Raw genomic sequence first — 18020 nt, forward strand, 5'->3', positions numbered from 1 at the left:
ATAGTAGGGGCCTTAGCAAAGTGAAGTTCACTTGCCTGCAGACACGACGGCATGAACAGAAAATCCCTGGGAATTGTGGTGCTACCATAATTAATCATGTGAGGGAGGAAATCCAGGGTATTTTAATTCTGACCTGGGATGGCAATGAAGTGAGTGCGCATTTGCCCCTGGGCTACCACTACATAGAAGCCAGAGAGGTTCTCGGTGCTTCTCTTTGTTTCAATTTAAAAAAAAAAACACTGAATTCAGTGCGGGCAAGAAGTGCCAGACTGACTGGCCTAGAGGCCGAGTGGTTTACAGCACTGACAAAGGACTTGGAAATCCTCAAAGGATGCCTTACAAATACAGCACAAGCTGCTGCAATGCAAACTTCCTACCCATTGCCCTGCCACTGTGACTCACCTTAAACTGGGTTGTCGCCTCTAGGACTGAGGGGTGTTGGGTTTCCACACCTCGTTCAGTTTTTGGCCTCTCTGTTGAGGATACCAACAAGAGAGATTGTCTTGTGATGGAGGCATCTGCTAACAGGGAACTACCAAGCTATACAGCAATTCACTCCTGAGCTTCCTGCAAGGATCTGCCGCTGCTGGGGAAGGCATGGGAAATACAACCCCTGGCTCTCTCTGACAATACTCTGCAATATTCTCTGCTTCCTCAGCCAAGGCCACTGTGTTTGGTAGCCATGCCTGATGGGAGCCAACCGCACTTCACACCAGCACCAAACTCAAAAAAATGACAATTTCCCTCAATAAACACAAAGACAAGAGAAGCAGGAGGAGGGCTCACCATGCTCTTCAAAGCATAGCACCCAGCAAGATCCAATTCTCCTCCTCCTCAGGACTGTAGGCACAGATAAGCCTCAAAGGCCTTTTCCTTCCAAATAAAGTGAGAGCAGGGAAAAGCACCTGTGAGCGAAAGTGGAGCCCACTGGGCAGGAAATGAAAGCCAGACCCTTGCCCATCACCTGGTAAATCAATACAACATGCACCATGGCTTGGAAGCCTGCACGATGCAATTGTGACAATCAGCCAGCAAACAGGACCCTAATGGAGTATCCCATACGCAACCAGGGAGCTGTTGGGGAGCAGGACTTCCTGCTCCTTGGTCAGAGCCAGGTTCTTTTTGTTTGTTTGCCTCAACTGATTCACATCTTTGGAAAAGGGGGAGCAACTCAAGAAGGTCTGTACAAGTCTGAAAGCCAAAGCAATCAAAGGTTCCTCACTCACCCCCTAAGGCCGACACTTCACTAACATCACACAAGCCTCAAAGGAGTTAAAGGGAAGGGCTTATTTAAAAAAAGAACCCATCCTGACAATCACAAGAAAGGGAATTCATTTAAAATTCAAATTATGCAAATTAAAATAATCTGTACAAGTGGTCCCTCATTTGACAGCAGTGGGACTAACTGCATGTTCTGCTAGCTGGCTCCATGACAGAGAATCGTAGCCTCTGGTTGCAAGAATCTAGTGACTGAGCCTTCACCTCAGCGCACTCCACAGGTGGTACTTTGCAATCACCTCAAGGAGGTGGGGGGCAGAAAGAAACCTTATTGATCCCTGGGGAAAGCACACTTCTTCTGAACAAGTGCAGGGGGGGGTTGATTTATCCTGGTGATGGTGAAGTTGCCTTGACTTTAATAGATAATATCACCTGATTTTTCATTGGAGAGCTCAAAGCATTTTATAAAGGAGGTGACTATCATTATCCCCACTTTACAGATGGGGAAACTGAGGCATGGCACGGGGAAGGGACATGCCCAATGTCACCCAGCAGTAGAACCAGGAACAGAAGCCAAATCTCCAGGATCAAGTCCAGAGCTTTATCCACCAGGCCACACTGCATTCAAAGATTATTTAGCAACACAGATACCATCCCATGCACATTCCTGCCACTTTGGAGACAGCACTATGAAGCCCAAGACACTTGTTCATTCTCAGTAATGAGCTTCCAATTTTATTTTCCTTGTAGAATTCCTGATGTCCACAGCAGAGTCCTGTGCTATGCAGGAGGTCAGACTAAAGGATGACAATAGCCCCTTCTGGCCTTGGAATCTATTAATTGGTGTGGCTGGAATGCATTAAACGCTTGGGATGACCACGACTACTGTTGTATACAGTGGCTTAAAACTGTTTAGCCCCAGTACTTAGTACCAGGAGTATGTACTATAGGTCCCTGGGACACTAAGTGTTCCCTCTATACCTACTGTACCTCCCCAGTCCCTTCTCTACTGGATAGCACATTCTCAAGCAACACTGGTAGAGCCTAAACCTGAGTCACCATACCAGGATGACAGATGCTTCCCAGAGATAGAAATGGGAGCAACTGCATCATGTGGCAGAAGCAGAGGCTGATTTTTAATACAAAAAGAATGAAAGTCAGTAATTAAACATTAAAAACTGGATAGCAGTAGCAACACTGAAAACGCAAACCAGTTTTGATGGGAGACTTTACTAAGTCGTCCCAGGTGTGCCATCACAGAAAAATTAAAACCATCTCCTATCATATGATGTTTTATTGTTCCTCGAAACAGATGGAGCAGAGCACAGACCTTACAGACGTGAAATCACTCTACCTACCCCTGAAATGCAGCCCTTGCTGAGGTAGGACACAGGAGCTGTTAACATCACACAGCAACACAACACAACAATTTGGAATAGAAAGTGAGGACAATACCATGTAGTTTGCGGGGCAATTGTAGGTAGATGGAAGTAACTGCTGAACCTTGATTGCAATTTGAGCCTAACACGAGATGTAGCTATTTTTGCAAAATAGTTAAGGACATCACAGTCTATCACCAGTTGTCAGGACCTTCACTTCTAATTTGAAAGATGGCATTGTCAGCTGCGAGGGCCTCCTAGCACCACACTGGGGCACTGGTTCTGGGCTGATGCAGAACCTACCTAATAAATCACCAGCACCATTTCCCGCAGCTGGGATTTCCTCTGAAGTTCCCCATTCAAGCACTCCCCCAGGCAGGATGTCCTTGCTATACCAGTTAGATCCACTGAGATCACAGCCCACAGCAATATGCTTTTTGGATATTAAGCAGTTCAGAAAGGAAATAATGAGTAAAAATATCTGGCAAAATCCCAATACACTCCTGGATGGACAATGCTAATCAGCTATGTTGGCTTGCCACACAGCTTTAAGGGCCTTATCCTGCTTCCTTTGACTCCAATTGGCAGGATCGAACCTTAAAACAGAATGCAGGGGTGAGAGGAGAGAATGGAACTGACAATTAGTGGCACTGGCACCCATTATGTCTCACCAGAGACATGTGCACCAGGTAAGAGTTCTTTCCATTCTGTCTAGTGTTATGGAACATTTCTTGACCTTGGCACAGAAGAAGAATGTGCCCTTCCCATTAGAACAATTGGGCAGGGGAGGAGGGCAAGATTTTCACAAGTAGGTGTCCTGTATCTGATAATGCTAACCTTTCTATAGCACTTCTCAGCAGGAGATCTCAATGTGCTTCACAGTCTTTAATGTATTTATCCTCACAACCCCTCTATGAGACAGGGCAGCGCTATTATCCCCACTGTATAGATGGGGGAACAGAGGCACAGAAAGGCTAAGTGACTTCTCCAAGGTCACAAAGCAAGGCTGTGGCAGAGCAGGGGATTGATCCCAGATCTCAGTCTGGGTTGGTGCCCTAAGCACTAAATCTGAATCTCTAAATCAGATGCAGGTTTCAATGGGAGTTTTGAAAATTAGCCTGCTCATACAGGTGCCTAAGTAGGATTTATTTTTAAGTCTTTCTTGCCAGTCTTCTTAAGAAAAAGGCGTACAAAAACCCACTGCTCTAGAGGAAGCCCTACAGAACAAGGAGCAAAGCTGCTCATGGTACGAAAATAACTTGCTTTTGTTTTCAGAACAAGCAATCTGAGCTAATTTGAAAGGGGAAAAATCTTTCAAACAGAAAAAAACCCAACAGGAGGTTCCAGAAGGTGTAATAAAAAGAATGAATGCACCCAGGATGTGCCATGAGGCCTTAGACCATGTCCCATCTGGACCGTGTTCTGCCTCTGGCATTTGCCACCACCTGCTGTGCTACAGAGCCAGAACCATGAGTGAGAAGGCAAGAAGGAACAGATGGTCAAGGGCACTGGCGTCTGTCACATCAGAAACCCAGGCCACCCTGTTGTGAGGCACTTCAACGTTTTCATAGTCAAGAGCTCCGGAGCGCTACCCGCTTGTCATAAGCCAGGAACAGCAAGACCCAAGAGCACAGAGGAATCTCTATCCCAGAGACTCTTAAAGGAGTTTGCTTAATATTCCATGCCCACGTCTGGCCAGTATCGCAGTCCCACTGCTCTTATTATTCACAATGCTAACGCAGAAGGCCCTATACTTTGTTCAGGGTAAACTGATCTGATCTGGAAAAGCGAAAGGTGTCTCTGATACAGGAAAAGCCTCCAATATTTCCATATCAGTCTCTTCATAATCACCTCTCCTTCACTCACACTCTGATGTGTGCACAAAGCTAGAGGTGGGAAAACTTGTACGGCTTAAAGGACAAAGAAGTCAGCAGAGAAAAGAGATTCCATTTCTTACCCCACAGCAGAACAGTCTCTCTCTAAACATGTCTTTACAGTTACTGCTAAGAAACCTTGCGCTGTTTATGCTGGTGCCCACAGTAGCTGGTTTCAGCCGGTTCCTACCTCTAAAACAGCACAACCCAGAGACTTGGTTTACTGCTTGTGGTTCACAGAACTGGGATCTTAACAGGCATCCATAAAAATTCACTGCAGGCTTCCACTTTTATCGCCATATGAAAAAGCAACAACCCATAGTTAAACTCAGAATTGTCATCCCAGGAGATGAAAGAGAAATCACATTTTACTGCCCATCCAAACACAGGGAGCACACGTAATGCAGCAGGGATGTGCACACGTAACTGGGAGGGAAAAAATCCTTTGCTGGGATCTCTCAGGAATGCTTCCAAGCCAGGGGTGACTGTGGATGGCCCCAAGGAAATGAGGTTATAAAAGCAGTTCCCAAGAAAACATGCTTATCCATGGAAGAACAGAAGCAAGATCAGGTCTGTCACCAGAAGGAGCAGCTCTTCCTCTTGGCTAGAGGAGAAGAAAAGTTACCAAGCCCCCTGCTGCAACAAAAGACTCTGAAAACCACCAGGGGTGAAACAACAAAAGTTACACAATTATCACAGGTGCTGAGCACTGCTCTGCTCTCTCTACCTCACTGTCTCTAGGCGCAGAGCAACCCCCTTCCAGTCCTCACATTCATTCCCATTATTTCCATGCCCACATCAACTCCAGCTTCAGCAGTGTTGAATTTCACTGCAGGGTTACCCGAGCCCCTCATTACAACCCTGAGGCCAGTAATGAGCCAGGGAGACGGCTGTATCAATGTCCATATCGGGTGTCTCTCAGAAAGAAAAGCAGCAAACCCATTAAACTTTAAAGAGAAAACTTCCACTAACTGCCTCATGTCCTGGCTGGTGCTGCTCCTGTGTCCTCTTTTAATCACTCTCAGAGGACTGACTCCTAGGCAAAGTGCTACACTCTGCCCCCTGCCCCCCATGATGCCAAGTCATAAGCAAAGCTAATGCAAGCGGTTTGGTTTACTTGGAGGGGGGGCAGGGGAGAGAATAGGTTGCTTTCTCTCTGTTAGTCTTAGTCTTCAAATGACAACAGCAGACCCCAGCTTTCCTCCCCACCTCCAAACCTCCTTTTAGATGGAGTTAATTTATTGCTTATGGAAGTGAGTAAATAGCAACACTGAAACTGGAATAGCAGAGACAGGTCACGTGCAAGCTCCATGTATGCAACCAGCCAATGCAGCTTCATCTTCACCTGGCGATCCCAGTTCTCAGCTCCACATAGCTCTGCCAATGCACCATGCAGCAGCATGCCCAACATTATGACAGTCCCAGACATGCACCTACATCTGTCAAGGTGCCTCTAGCCTAGCCTGCAGCACTGCCTCCTTTTCCAGGGATCTGGCTTCCTATACAGCTCTGCCAGCGCTTTTCACTCCTAACCCCATCCTCCTGCTCTTCCAGTCCCCGCCCCAGCCGCATCCTCTGCTATTTCAGTGCTAGGACCACATATAGCCCTGCTAACACACCCATAGGTGTTTCTATCTTCCTGGTACCTCCTCATCCTGTCCATTCTGACCTGCTGCCCCTGCTGTTATGCCAGGCCTGGATCCTTTTTTAAGCAGAGACTACCACAAGGCCAAACTGCATCTTGAGGATTAAAGACTGGGATGAGAACACAAGGTCATTTTTATTTGAGGACTAAAAAATAAAATCAAGATTTGAATGGCAGCTTCTAGAGGTGACGAGATAGCATGTTACCACACTGCATTACCCAGCCTAAGCAGGAGCTGTCTCTGATGAGAGCTTTTCTTTTAACGGTAGGGATTTAAAAACCTGACAAACGAGACAAATCAGTTTTGTGGCATGATTTTGCCAAACTCCAGACGATGCTACTGCCATCTGTTTCACCAAGCTGGGGAGCCAAACTATTTTTAACATGTTTTGAATAAAAATAACCATCCAGCATGTCACTGTTTTTGAGAACGTGTGCACGTGTGTAGGTAACCTTCAATATAAACTATGGGAATTTGGGGGGGGGGGGGGGAAGCAACCCCTCTCATCAAGTACTCACAAACTGCCTCCTGAGCTTGGTTTTGACACGATCAGCCTTCGTCTCCGACGGGTGGAGAGAGTAGCTGAGGGAGCTCAGGTGGTTGTCCATAGACAGGCTTTTCCTCATGTAGAAGGAGTGCGTCCGGAAGTGGCTGAATGGGGCCTCGTCCATGGCAGTGCAGAGCTGGGGCCGGGGAGCGGTATCCCCAGGAGGCTCCACACAATCGTCTTCCAGCTGCCAGGCCTCCCCTGTAGGAAGGGAGACAGAAATCCAGCATTAGAAGGGGGCAGAAAGCTGGAAGGCATGGCGCTTGGCTCCCACATCACAGCTAATTCTCTCCCTTCTGCACAAAAGTGCTGCAAAAGACAGCAGGATTTGAGGGCAAGGGAGCATAAATGGGGCACTCATTGGGTTGGGATGGAACCTCGGGACCACGGCTGATCCAGTGGGAAGCTTTAAGAGTAAGACAAAGCTAGTAATCATTCTAAATACACCCAACCTTATGGACTCTGGGTGAAATCCAGCCCAGTAGGGAGGAGCCCATGCCTGGCCTATGCTCCCTGCTTATGTCCCACCCAGGGTAAGGGGCGCATGGGCCTTGCCTTGGCTCTCCGCAAACGGTGAATCTCCCGATATGTCATTTGTTGCTGCACGTCAGGTGACCAGCTCCCCATAAGTCAGAAGGGTTCCGTGTACGGTGCTTTGGAGGATGCCACTCGCTCTCAGCCACCAAGGAACCAGAACACACAAAAAAGCCGCTGCCAAATCAGAGATGGAAAAAACAGGCCATTCTCTAACCCACTCTGCAGGCAGTGAAGGACTGTTCCCTGCAGCATGTTTACTAGGGCTTTGTGTACTGTATTCCCTAATGAAAGGAGCAGAGGTATGGTCTTGTACTTAAAGCACTAGAGTGGGACTTGGGAGACCTGGCTCTAACTGTGACACCTTGGGCAAGTCACTTAGCCTTTGTATGCCTCAGGTAACACGTACAAGAGAGACAAGGTGGGTGACATAAAAGCTTCTACTAGACCAACCTCTGTTGGTGAGAGAGAGAAGTTTTTGAGCCAAGATACTCCGACCGTCACAGCAAAACACAAGGTGGAGCAGATTGTTTAGCATAAGTAGTTAGCACATGTTGTAACGGACCTTGAATGGTCCCTTAACACCTCTGCAGTCCATAGCCCAAAAAGAGGGGGTTAGAGGGTTACAGATTGTTGTAATAAGCCAGAAATCCAATGTCTCTTTCAGTCCATGATTTTTAGTCTCTAGCACAGTAATGAATTTAACTACAGCGGGTGGAGGGGAGACAGATGGCTCAGTGGTTTGAGCATTGGCCTGCTAAACCCAGGGTTGTGAGTTCAATCCTTGAGGGGGCCATTTAGGGATCTGGGGTAAAAATCTGTTTGGGGATTGGCCCTGCTTTGAACAGGGGGTTGGACTAGATGACCTCCTGAGGTCCCTTCCAACCCTGATATTCTATGATTCTACTTAAAATTAAACAATCTCTTCCATTTTGCTGTGATGCTGGGAGCACATTTCCCAGACCTGAAGAAGAGCTCAGTGTGGCTGGAACACTTGTGAAAGATGGGATATGGTGAAAAAGAGAGAGCCTGCCACAGAGGAAAACAAATTTGAAAAACAAAAAAGTAGATACTTTTAATAGGCTTGTCTATTTCAGTGCAAAAAAAAAAAAAAAGAGTAACGAAACATGCTGTTAAATGCCTTTATAACATCACCGTTCTGTTATGCTGTAAGCAGCTTGGCTATCACATGTATTTTCTTGCCAAACTTGTCTTTTTACATTTGGCAAACAGTGATTTTTTTCTCTGCTTCCCATCCCCCGTTTTTCCCAACCCAAACCATAATCATTTACTTCTTAATAATAAAATAATTAAAAAATAAAACTTGCTCAATTCCAATAAAAATAAAGTTGCCAATTATTAGGCATTAAATATAAACAGAATGATTCTCCATCAGAAATTCTCTCCTCCTGTTAGTCATCCCTCCTGCAACGATCATTCGTATTCCCCCTTTGGAGACTCCAAAGCCTTAGACCAACAGTGCTCTTGCCCTTATAAAGGCCAGGAATAAGGGCAAATCGCTTATAGTTCTACCAGAAGATGAGCCCCTGAGGTGAAAACCAGCCACAAAACAGCAACAAAGTGGACTGTTGTTTACATAGGTTTTTCTCCACTTGGCCTTTGCTGCATGCCCTGTGTAAGGGACAGCAGGCAGCTGAATGCCTCAGAGCAGACTTGGGATGGAGTTTTATATGAAGCTAGCAGCATGAGAGAGAGGATATACTGTCTAAAATCTATTGCTGCCCAAACTGTGTCCAGCTATTCTGGTGTCTATTGTAACAAGCAAGCCTGTTCCCTAAGCCCCTAGACTTGTTTAAAGCAGAAAGACAGTGCATACTGTGCAGAGTCCTGCCACTGAATTAGAGCACACAACCAGAAACTCAGCTTGAAGAAGGGATGTTTTGGGGAGAGGGGAGGTTAAAATATTAACTATGAAACAAGCTGAAGAGCAATATATTCCATTTTTTACACCCATTTTAAATTTAATAAGCTACTGCTGCTCCTCTCCAAATGTCAACTCATACAACACAGGAACTTCTGTTTGAAAGCTGTGATTATTCAACGCATAAACACATCAATCTAAGCCCAGATTCACTCTTCCACTGTATAATATTGTTCTGGGAGAGAAGCAGGAAATGGCATGACAAAACAACCAAGCTGAGGATACACAAAAGAAAAGCCTCCTTTTTTAAGGCAGACCCCAACAATTTCAACTTACCACCTGAGCCATGCACAGAGGAGAGCTAGCCTGGGTCTCCTTGCAAGGCTACCTGTCCTTTTCAAACACATATCAGGACGCCAGGCGAGCAGTATGACAAGTGACACACTGCTGTCAGGCACAGTTTGCACTCCTCTCCACACCTCTGCTAATGAATCACTCATCACCTGCAGCTCCCTTGTAGTCAGGTTCTGTGCCCCTAAAGTAAGCTTGCAGCACACCCTGCTATTCAATTCCTTTGCCCGCAATGCAGCTCTGCCCTGACTGCTGGTGCCTGCTGCTTCAGAGTACTCCAATTTAAAGTGATTGAATCTGGTTACCTACAACCTCTGTTAATTTCGGGGAATCTAACTGTGCTGTAAAGACAAAATGGGAGGATTGCAAAAAATGGGGAACCAAGATCCACTGAAATTTATCCATTTTGGAGAAACTCCCCTGCTCTCATGTTCCAAAGAGCAGGGAAATAAGATTAAATGGCATGGACTTACTGAGCCTGATTCTGGGTTCATTTACACCAGTTTTACATAGGTTTTTCTCCACTAGGCCTTTGCTACATGCCTGGTGTAAGGGACAGCAGCCAGCTACATGTCCTAGAGCAGCCTTGGGATGGATTCGTGACTTCCCTCCCTGTTCCCCTCATTCTCCTGGAGGAAGTGATCTGTACCACCTTTTTATTTGAGTAAAGATTATTTCCCACCTAGCCAAGGTTCCACCACTCAAAGGCACGTACACCAGGCATACAGCTCCTCCTCTCTCCCTATCCTCCAGCCAAGATGTGGACACACAGGGATTGGGTGGGGAAGGTCTTACTCTGCTGTCCCCACTGAGCTCAATCATGTTGCTCCTGATTTACACTAGTGTAAATCATACCCCCTACAGTGTGGAGAGCAGGAAGGGTTGGTGGCCCCAAGTATGATTCCATCTGAGCCTCTAGGTACATGCTAGAGCATCTAGCCTCTCCCGCCACTCGCCCCACTGCAGCTGCACTGGTATTTGTAGCTTGTACAACTACTGAGCTGGAAACAATACATCCAGCCCCAGTGTATACAGACCCTGAGGCACCAAAGTACATGGACAGGTTCTCAATAGAGCTCAGCACAATGTGAGCCCCAGCATGGAATGGGGGGAGGCAGGGGAAGAGCTAACAAATGGCTACAGCCCCCTCCCAATGTAAGGCAGGGGGAGCTGCAGAGCTTGGAAACATAAATCCCTCTTGATGTGGGACAGAGGGAGTTGGGGAGGTTAGACATAAAACATGGAGACAGCCGCCTCTGGTGCAGGACAGAGCTGACAGGGTTTAGGGACAGCCCCCTCCCATGGCAGAACCAAGGAAAGACAAGACCAAAATCAATTTCCCTCCAAAGACACAGAAACAACAAGTAAGGACAAGGAAGCCATGGTAGGCCCAAGAGAAAGGAGACTCATTCCCCAGAGACAGGCTGCTGGGAGTGTGAAATCTCGCAGAGTGCTACAGAATGTGATGCCAGGGGTATAATCATTTGGTCTAAACTGGAATTATCATGACCCACTGTTCTAACAGCAACTGTTTGTCCAGGTCTGCATCCTGCTATATTCCAGTCCTCATGGCCATGAGGAATTTCCCAGCTAGTCCAATAGCCGGGGAGAGAACACAGCTCCATCAAGGGTTCCACGGATAGACAGGAGGAGTGTGCCCAGTGCTTGTCACGGCTCTCTCTCGCTCCCCTAGACAATGCCTCATTGGATGAAACTTTACAAATTAAGGGAAAGGAAATGGAACAAAACTGGATCCCTACAAAGCCCAAAGCTGGCTCGGCAGGAAAGTTGGCTGCCTCCCGGGCTACATTAAAACAGGAAGTTGCTTTTCAACAACAGGAAGGCTCGCTTACCATTTCTCTCCATTGAAACAATTCTGCATATCTGTCTGGCCTGCAGTCTTGGTTTAACTTGTTCATTTTTTGGTGGAACCAGGTGCCCTACTCCATTTTCCCTCCTTGAGTCCCTCTGCACGGGACCAACTGTCTCCAGCTAAGACTGTCCGAGACCTCCCTATGGAGCCAGACATCATTCCCACAGAGGTCTCGGCATGTCCTGGGCATGTCCCCTCCTTCAGCCCAGGCACTCACTCCAAAAGCTGGATGGAATCACTGGCAGTTTGAGAGTGAAGAGCTGAGGAATATACTGGCTGGCCAAAGATGGCTGGAGCATCCTATTGGACTAGAAAGTGATTCTGTCCTGCCATCTCCCTGGGAGATTCTTCCCAGCCAATGTGAACTACGGGTTTCCTGACAAGCCAACCCACCAGACTGACTTGTTGCATGCTGCGAGATACCTCTGGTTATCTGGGGGAAGTCTCGGCTAGACAACTTCAAATTGAACGGGCTGATAACACAAGCAAGACAAAATGGTCTAAATCATTAAAGCTGGTGGTGTTAGGTGGAGAGTCAGTGCTCTTGGGCTCTATTCCCATTTCTGGTGATGACTCGGTGCGATCTTGGACAGGCCACTTAAATCTCTCGGTGTCAATTTCCCCCATCTATAAAAAGATAATGATACTAGCGTACCCATAGGAGTGCTTTGCTGTGAGGTTCAGTTCACCGCATTAAAGTTTGCAGAGCACTCTGATATTAGTGGATAAAAGGAGCTCTAAGGCCTAATTTATTAACTGTTAACCTTGCCAAATTGCAATTCAGATTAGCGTACCAAGAATCCAGTCACCACAAAGGGAAGGTTCTCTCTTCCCCCCACACCCCCATCACTATTGTACCTTTCTGGGCTCTATGGGTACCTAATTAGCCATTTCCCACTGGGTGCCACAAAGCCAAAAAAGCAATCTGACCAGAATACTACAGCTCTCAATACACTGACTAAAAGGTTTCTCTCTGTTCTATTTTATATGAAGTATGAAAACTCATGCCATCACCAGAGGAACTGAGCACCTTCCAACAGTGCATAGAGTGACCTGACTAACCTCTCTCCTGCATGGTTTGTTCTCTCTTATCCCTTCCTCAGGGTGGCAATTCCATGTGCAGTGGAGTGTTTGTTTTGGTAGGGTTTGGTTTTAGGTTGTAAGGATTTTTTTTAATGTCCATGCTGCTCTGTATTTATGTCAGTGAAGGCAGGTGGAAGAAGTGTGCCTGGCATTTTGAGAAGGTGGTGGTGAGGTTTGTGATGGTCGTTCATGCCTGAGTTTGTTCCACAGACTCAGACTGGCGCCCAAGAAAGCTCCAGAAGCTTTATTTTGTGGTAAAAAGTTCCACTGGACCTGAGGTGAAGCTGTTGGCCACGGTCCTCACTCTGGAGTTTTAGAGGATCTTTTACATATCCTGGGGCCAGGCCATTGAGGTCTTTGAAGATAAAATCTCTCTTGTGCACAAATGACTCCTGCTAGATGCTTCACTTGCTTCACTGCCCAACAAAGACTGTTTATCCAGCTAAACCACAAGAAGTCTGTGCATGTGATCAAATGCCTGTTGATGTCTAATGAAATCCTGAGGACTGGCAGAGCATAGCCAACTACTCTCAATTCCAGTCTGATTATAAGCTACTTTATTTTCCACCTGGGGGCACTGACCTCATGCGGATCACTTCCCCATTATCAACCCTTACCTGGGGAGAGGGCAGCCTATGCCCTATCCCAGGTCTTCCTCCAGGCACCACCATCACAGGGAGAACTTACAAATTTGAGGGCCTGAGAGGAAGACTCAGGTGCTCATGATAGAAGTCAGTATGAGAGGACAGCCTAAATATGGCGGAGGATGGCGTGGATTGCACCCTCAGCAAGGTTGCAGATGACACTAAACTGGGAGGAGTGGTAGATACGTCGGAGGGTAGGGATAGGACACAGAGGGACCTAGACAAATTAGAGGGTTGGGCCAAAAGAAATCTGATGAGGTTCAACAAGGACAAGTGCAGAGTCCTGCACTTAGGACAGAAGAATCCCATGCACTGCTATAGACTAGGGACAGAGAGGCTAGGCAGCAGTTCTACAGAAAAGGACCTAGGAGTTACTGTGAACGAGAAGCTGGATATGAGTCAACAGTGTGCCCTTGTTACCAAGAAGGCCAACGGCATTTTGGGTTGCATAAGTAGGAGCATTGCCAGCAGATCAAGGGATGTGATCATTCCCCTCTATTCGACACTGGTGAGGCCTCATCTGGAGTATTGTGTCCAGTTTTGGGCCCCACACTACAAGAAGGTTGTGGAAAAATTGGAAAGAGTCCAGTGGAGGGCAAGGGGGATTTGATAGCTGCTTTCAACTACCTGAAAGCAGGTTCCAAAGAGGACGGATCTAGACTGTTCTCAGTGGTGGCAGATGACAGAACAAGGAGCAATGGTCTCAAGTTGCAGTGGGGGAGGTTTAGGTTGGATATAAGGAAAAACTTTTTCACTAAGAGGGTGGTGAAGCACTGGAATGGGTGGAATCTCCTTCCTTAGATGTTTTTACGGTCAGGCTTGACAAAGCCCTGGCTGGGATGATTTAGCTGGGGATTGGTCCTGCTTTGAGCAGGGAGGTTGGACTAGATGATCTCCTGAGGTCCCTTCCAACGCTGATATTCTATGGACATTGATATCATGAGACACTGCGCCCCAGTTTCTGTATACTCAGGAGAACCAGTCCAAGGGAATGGTGCCATTTATAAGCTTCTGTTTGCACACAACTACCTAGGGAACTAGCAATGCCAGCAAGAAAAACACAGAGTTCAGAGCATAAATACTGAACCAGGGCTTGAGGAAAGATTCCACTGTCAGTTTGCAGAGGTCTGGCAGTGGGGATTATATATTTTAGAAATGTAAGCATGCTGGGGGAGGGAACAGTTTTCTCTGGGTTGCATTTAGTGCTGGACTGGCAACACTGGAAAATGGAAGGCCCTGTCTACAATGAAGTTTTTATCAAATTCTCCTATTATGTAGTTGCCCCTGTGCAACTCCACCAGCATTAGCAATGGTGGGAGCACTAATATACACTAACTATCACTAAGCCTGCTGGGTCTGAGCAGGGTTAGATAACACAGTGGCCACTGCATATTAGGGCCCCCACCGCTGCTAGCAGGTGGAGCTGCAGCAGGATTAGCTCAACGGTGGGAGAATGTGACAAAATTCTCAGGATAGACAAAGGCCAAGGTGCATTCCAAACCTGGCAGATGTTTGCAACGGCAAATTGTGTAGTGCCACCTCAGCCTAGGATTGATGGGAGAGGCTTGTTTCTCTGCCAAGGCTGCTGACGAAGCTGCTAATTAGTTCCAGCCACCGTGATGTTTGTCATGCTGTAAACATTTAGTCCACTACGAAAGGGACTGACACCCCATTTCATTTTGCAAGGCCAAAGACTCATCAGATGGTGGTGACATTTGCTTTGGTCCCTTCTGACCCAGACTGTAGCTGATGCAGTGACCCAGAGTCAAAATGCTCTGTATGCTGCATTATCAAGTCACTGAGCCTCTCATTTGGTTTTCAAGACTTTTCAATGCATTTCTACCACCAACATACTAAGGGGAGGGGAAGTTGTCTGAATAGGTTGAAAGGAATGCTAAGGAATGGACAAAGCAACATGGGTGATTATGATTTTAGTGTGATAAATCCCATGGTGGCTGATTTCTTAAAGAGGCTTATTTGGAGGGGGTTTGGGAAGAATGTTTGTTAGGATTTTAAAAACCTCCTCAAGACAAAAACATGCAAACACACCAACATTTACTGAAACTCACCAGCAGAGGGCACTGTGCACCCTTTCTGACAGTCTGAGGCAGAGTGGTTCTTGTACTGCTTCTGCTCTGGCATCTCCTCCCTATACAATTTTGAATCCAAAAGAGGAACCCTGCTGAGGACAGGGGACTGAGGAATGCTGGGAAGGGTCCTTGACTTTCCCAGGAGAGGCCTCTGCAGTTTTCTATCCAGCGATCTAAAAAACAAACAAACAAACTAGGAAACAAAGTCCATGTGTACGGACATTTCAGCACGAGTGGAGCATCATCACATCTCAGTCAGATACTCCACTACAGCCCATTAGTGCCACTGGAGCAGACAACCACCAGGTGTGTTTGTTCCGCCCCATTCAGCTCCGCAACCCAAGGATGTCACTGATATCTTAGCCAAGTATCTTCCTCTTCCTCTCCCTAGCAGTGGGTTTTAATTAAAGGCTGTAATTTGGGATGTAAATCACAATTAACGTTAAGGAAAATAGTGATTATAAATTCTAGTGCATACCACCAGCCCCACCCCCACACTCACCCCCCCCCTCCAAAGTACAGGATAATCAAAACTAACCAAATACATAAACATAGGGTTTGGGATTAGAGATGTGTGAACTGGTTTTGGGCAAGGGACTCACCCAAAACCAGCTTCTGAAATCTCAGAGATCCAAACAATTTTTGGAGGCTGAAAAAACTGGGGAGGAGAGATGGGGAACACATAGTTAGTTTTAACCATCTCCTCCCACATCTCTACCTTGTTTCATCCAATAGCTAACGTCTCACGGGATAGTGTTCTTGCAGTGTTCCTAGACCGATCAATACCAAGACACCTCAGAAATCTCACTGAAAGACTCTAGACCCAACCCTCCACACACACACACACCCCGACACACACACAAAGAACAAAACATAGAAGTTTGGATGGATTTCAGATGAGCATCCACATTTGTACATTTTTACTCAGACAAAAGCTGCAGACCGGCAGAGGTTTGCCCATCCCCACTATATACATTTTTTTTTCCTTTTTGCAAATGCGACTGCAGTCCCTGATTTGTGCTGGCATGAGATGTAATTTATGGGCAACCACCACCACCATGGCCAGAGGGGAGCTGCAAAATGTTACATTAATATCCCGCAGAATTTAATGCATCAGGCACTGGGAGCAGAGTACCAGGCATAGGTAGCACTGAGCCTGGTCTGAAGTCAAGAGAAATCTTTTCATTGACTTCTGTGGGCTTTGAATCAGTCCCTAGTGTGTACAAGTCTTTTCCTGGAGAGGCCAGGGTGCAAATGTGGCTTAGGAGAGAAGTGAAATTAATTCAATCTGCATGTAGTTCACAGTGCGTGTTTGTCTGTTTTACAAAACTACCACTGGCGACTTTGCAATGGAGATGCCACTATATGCAGAGCACAGCTGAGGTGCACAGACAGAGCTGTAGTTTTGTACTGCCGCAGCCTGCCCGTTCTAAACAGCATCCTCGACACTTTGCTCATTTTCACACTGAAACTTAACACATTCAAAAAGTCAGAAGTGTAATTCTTTTGTGAAACACCTCTCTCTGTAACACACTTTACCAGTACAAAAGGGTTGCAGATTACCATACTGCTTTGCTAAATGAAAAGGTTCTGTCCTGGTATTTTAAAACATTCAGTAGTTTTGCATTTACATCTCAGTGCTTTTAAATGCACCTGTTTGTGGCTTGGGATTCAACCAGAGAGAGATGTTAGTCTTTTGAGATGCTCACAGCTAGATGTGCCCATAACACCACCAGGAGGTGAATCGCACTTTGGGTGGAGAAGGGAGAATTCCCACCCTGGAGAAGCAATTTTTCATGTGCCCAGTTGAGGGCAATGAGTTATACAAAAGGAAATGAAGAACAAAGGTTATATTCAGCAACCAGGGACTTATTTTTGTTTTAAATCTGGACAACAAAATTAAATTCCAAGGAATACCCTGCTTTGTGGACTCACCATCCCCCACACAGTTCTGCCAGCCTTACTAATAACTGTCAATTAACACTGCTTAGTACTAGGAAATCAGAGCTAAGCAAGACAGGCTAGGATGCTGAGGATTATCAGCCATGCCACATCCCATTAGTTCAGACCCCTGATGAGGGTGCAAAGTGCAAGTAGAGAAGCCAGAGTCAACTCTATTACAGCCTACAAATAGCTGCTGTTTAGCTTTTTGGTTGAAGGAAGAGTGTACAATCAAGGTTTGACAAGGGTGGAAAAATCCTTCTGCCTGCAGATGGGGAATTAGCCAGGAGCCCAATGACAACAGCATCAATTCCAGCCACTGAACAGCTGAACAACCGTAAGATGCAGCACACAGGGAGCCACTGCAGGGCTAAAGGAACGGACGACAAACTACAAAGGGGAGTGGAAGTAGCTTACGAGCCCCCTAGCACAATATGGTGAGAACCCCACCAAGCGGAGAAGAGGGAGAACAGTTGAGCCACCTCCCCACAGCAACAATTCCATTTCATTCTCCACCCACCCCACCCCCCGCACACACACACACAGCCAAATTCCATGGCCCTTCTGTTTAGGATGGGGGAGTATAGAACCCTGAAAAACAACTATCTAACAAAGGCCACCAGATCTGCTCCCTGTATGTACTCAGGGTCGGGGCAAAACACAAGTCTTACCTCAGGCTAATGCTATAGTGAACACAAGAAGACGACGACCACCACAAAGAAACAAACTCTGCCCACAGAGGACAATCAGTTACACCTGTGCTCTGCACTGAATCCAGCAAGGGCACAATGTATTACCAGTAATGCACACGAGCAGTGAAAGATGCAGCTGTAGCCCCCAATTCCAAGGTGAGTTTGCAGGCTTTAGGGTGTGCTTACACTGCAATCGAGAGGTGTGACTGCAGTGCATTGCTACAGTGTACTCCTACCTAGATCAGCGCTAGCTCAGTATGTCTATA

The 18020-nt window shown here is 46.6% G+C and overlaps 1 protein-coding gene across 6 annotated transcripts in view; it reads right to left on the reverse strand.

The window, feature by feature from the left end:
• LOC120373766 (ankyrin repeat and fibronectin type-III domain-containing protein 1-like) overlaps window positions 1-18020 on the reverse strand; it is a 740213-nt gene that overhangs the window by 517470 nt on the left and 204723 nt on the right. For all 6 annotated transcript variants that reach the window (XM_039492609.1, XM_039492602.1, XM_039492608.1 and 3 more), the window contains exons 3-4: window positions 15101-15294; window positions 6636-6865 (exon numbers count right to left, since the gene is read on the reverse strand). In XM_039492609.1, the coding sequence (XP_039348543.1) occupies window positions 6636-6865; window positions 15101-15294 (424 nt within the window). The remainder of the gene's footprint in view (window positions 1-6635; window positions 6866-15100; window positions 15295-18020) is intronic.

This window comes from Mauremys reevesii, linkage group 10 (assembly GCF_016161935.1).
Source record: "Mauremys reevesii isolate NIE-2019 linkage group 10, ASM1616193v1, whole genome shotgun sequence".
NCBI classification, from domain to species: domain Eukaryota; kingdom Metazoa; phylum Chordata; order Testudines; family Geoemydidae; genus Mauremys; species Mauremys reevesii.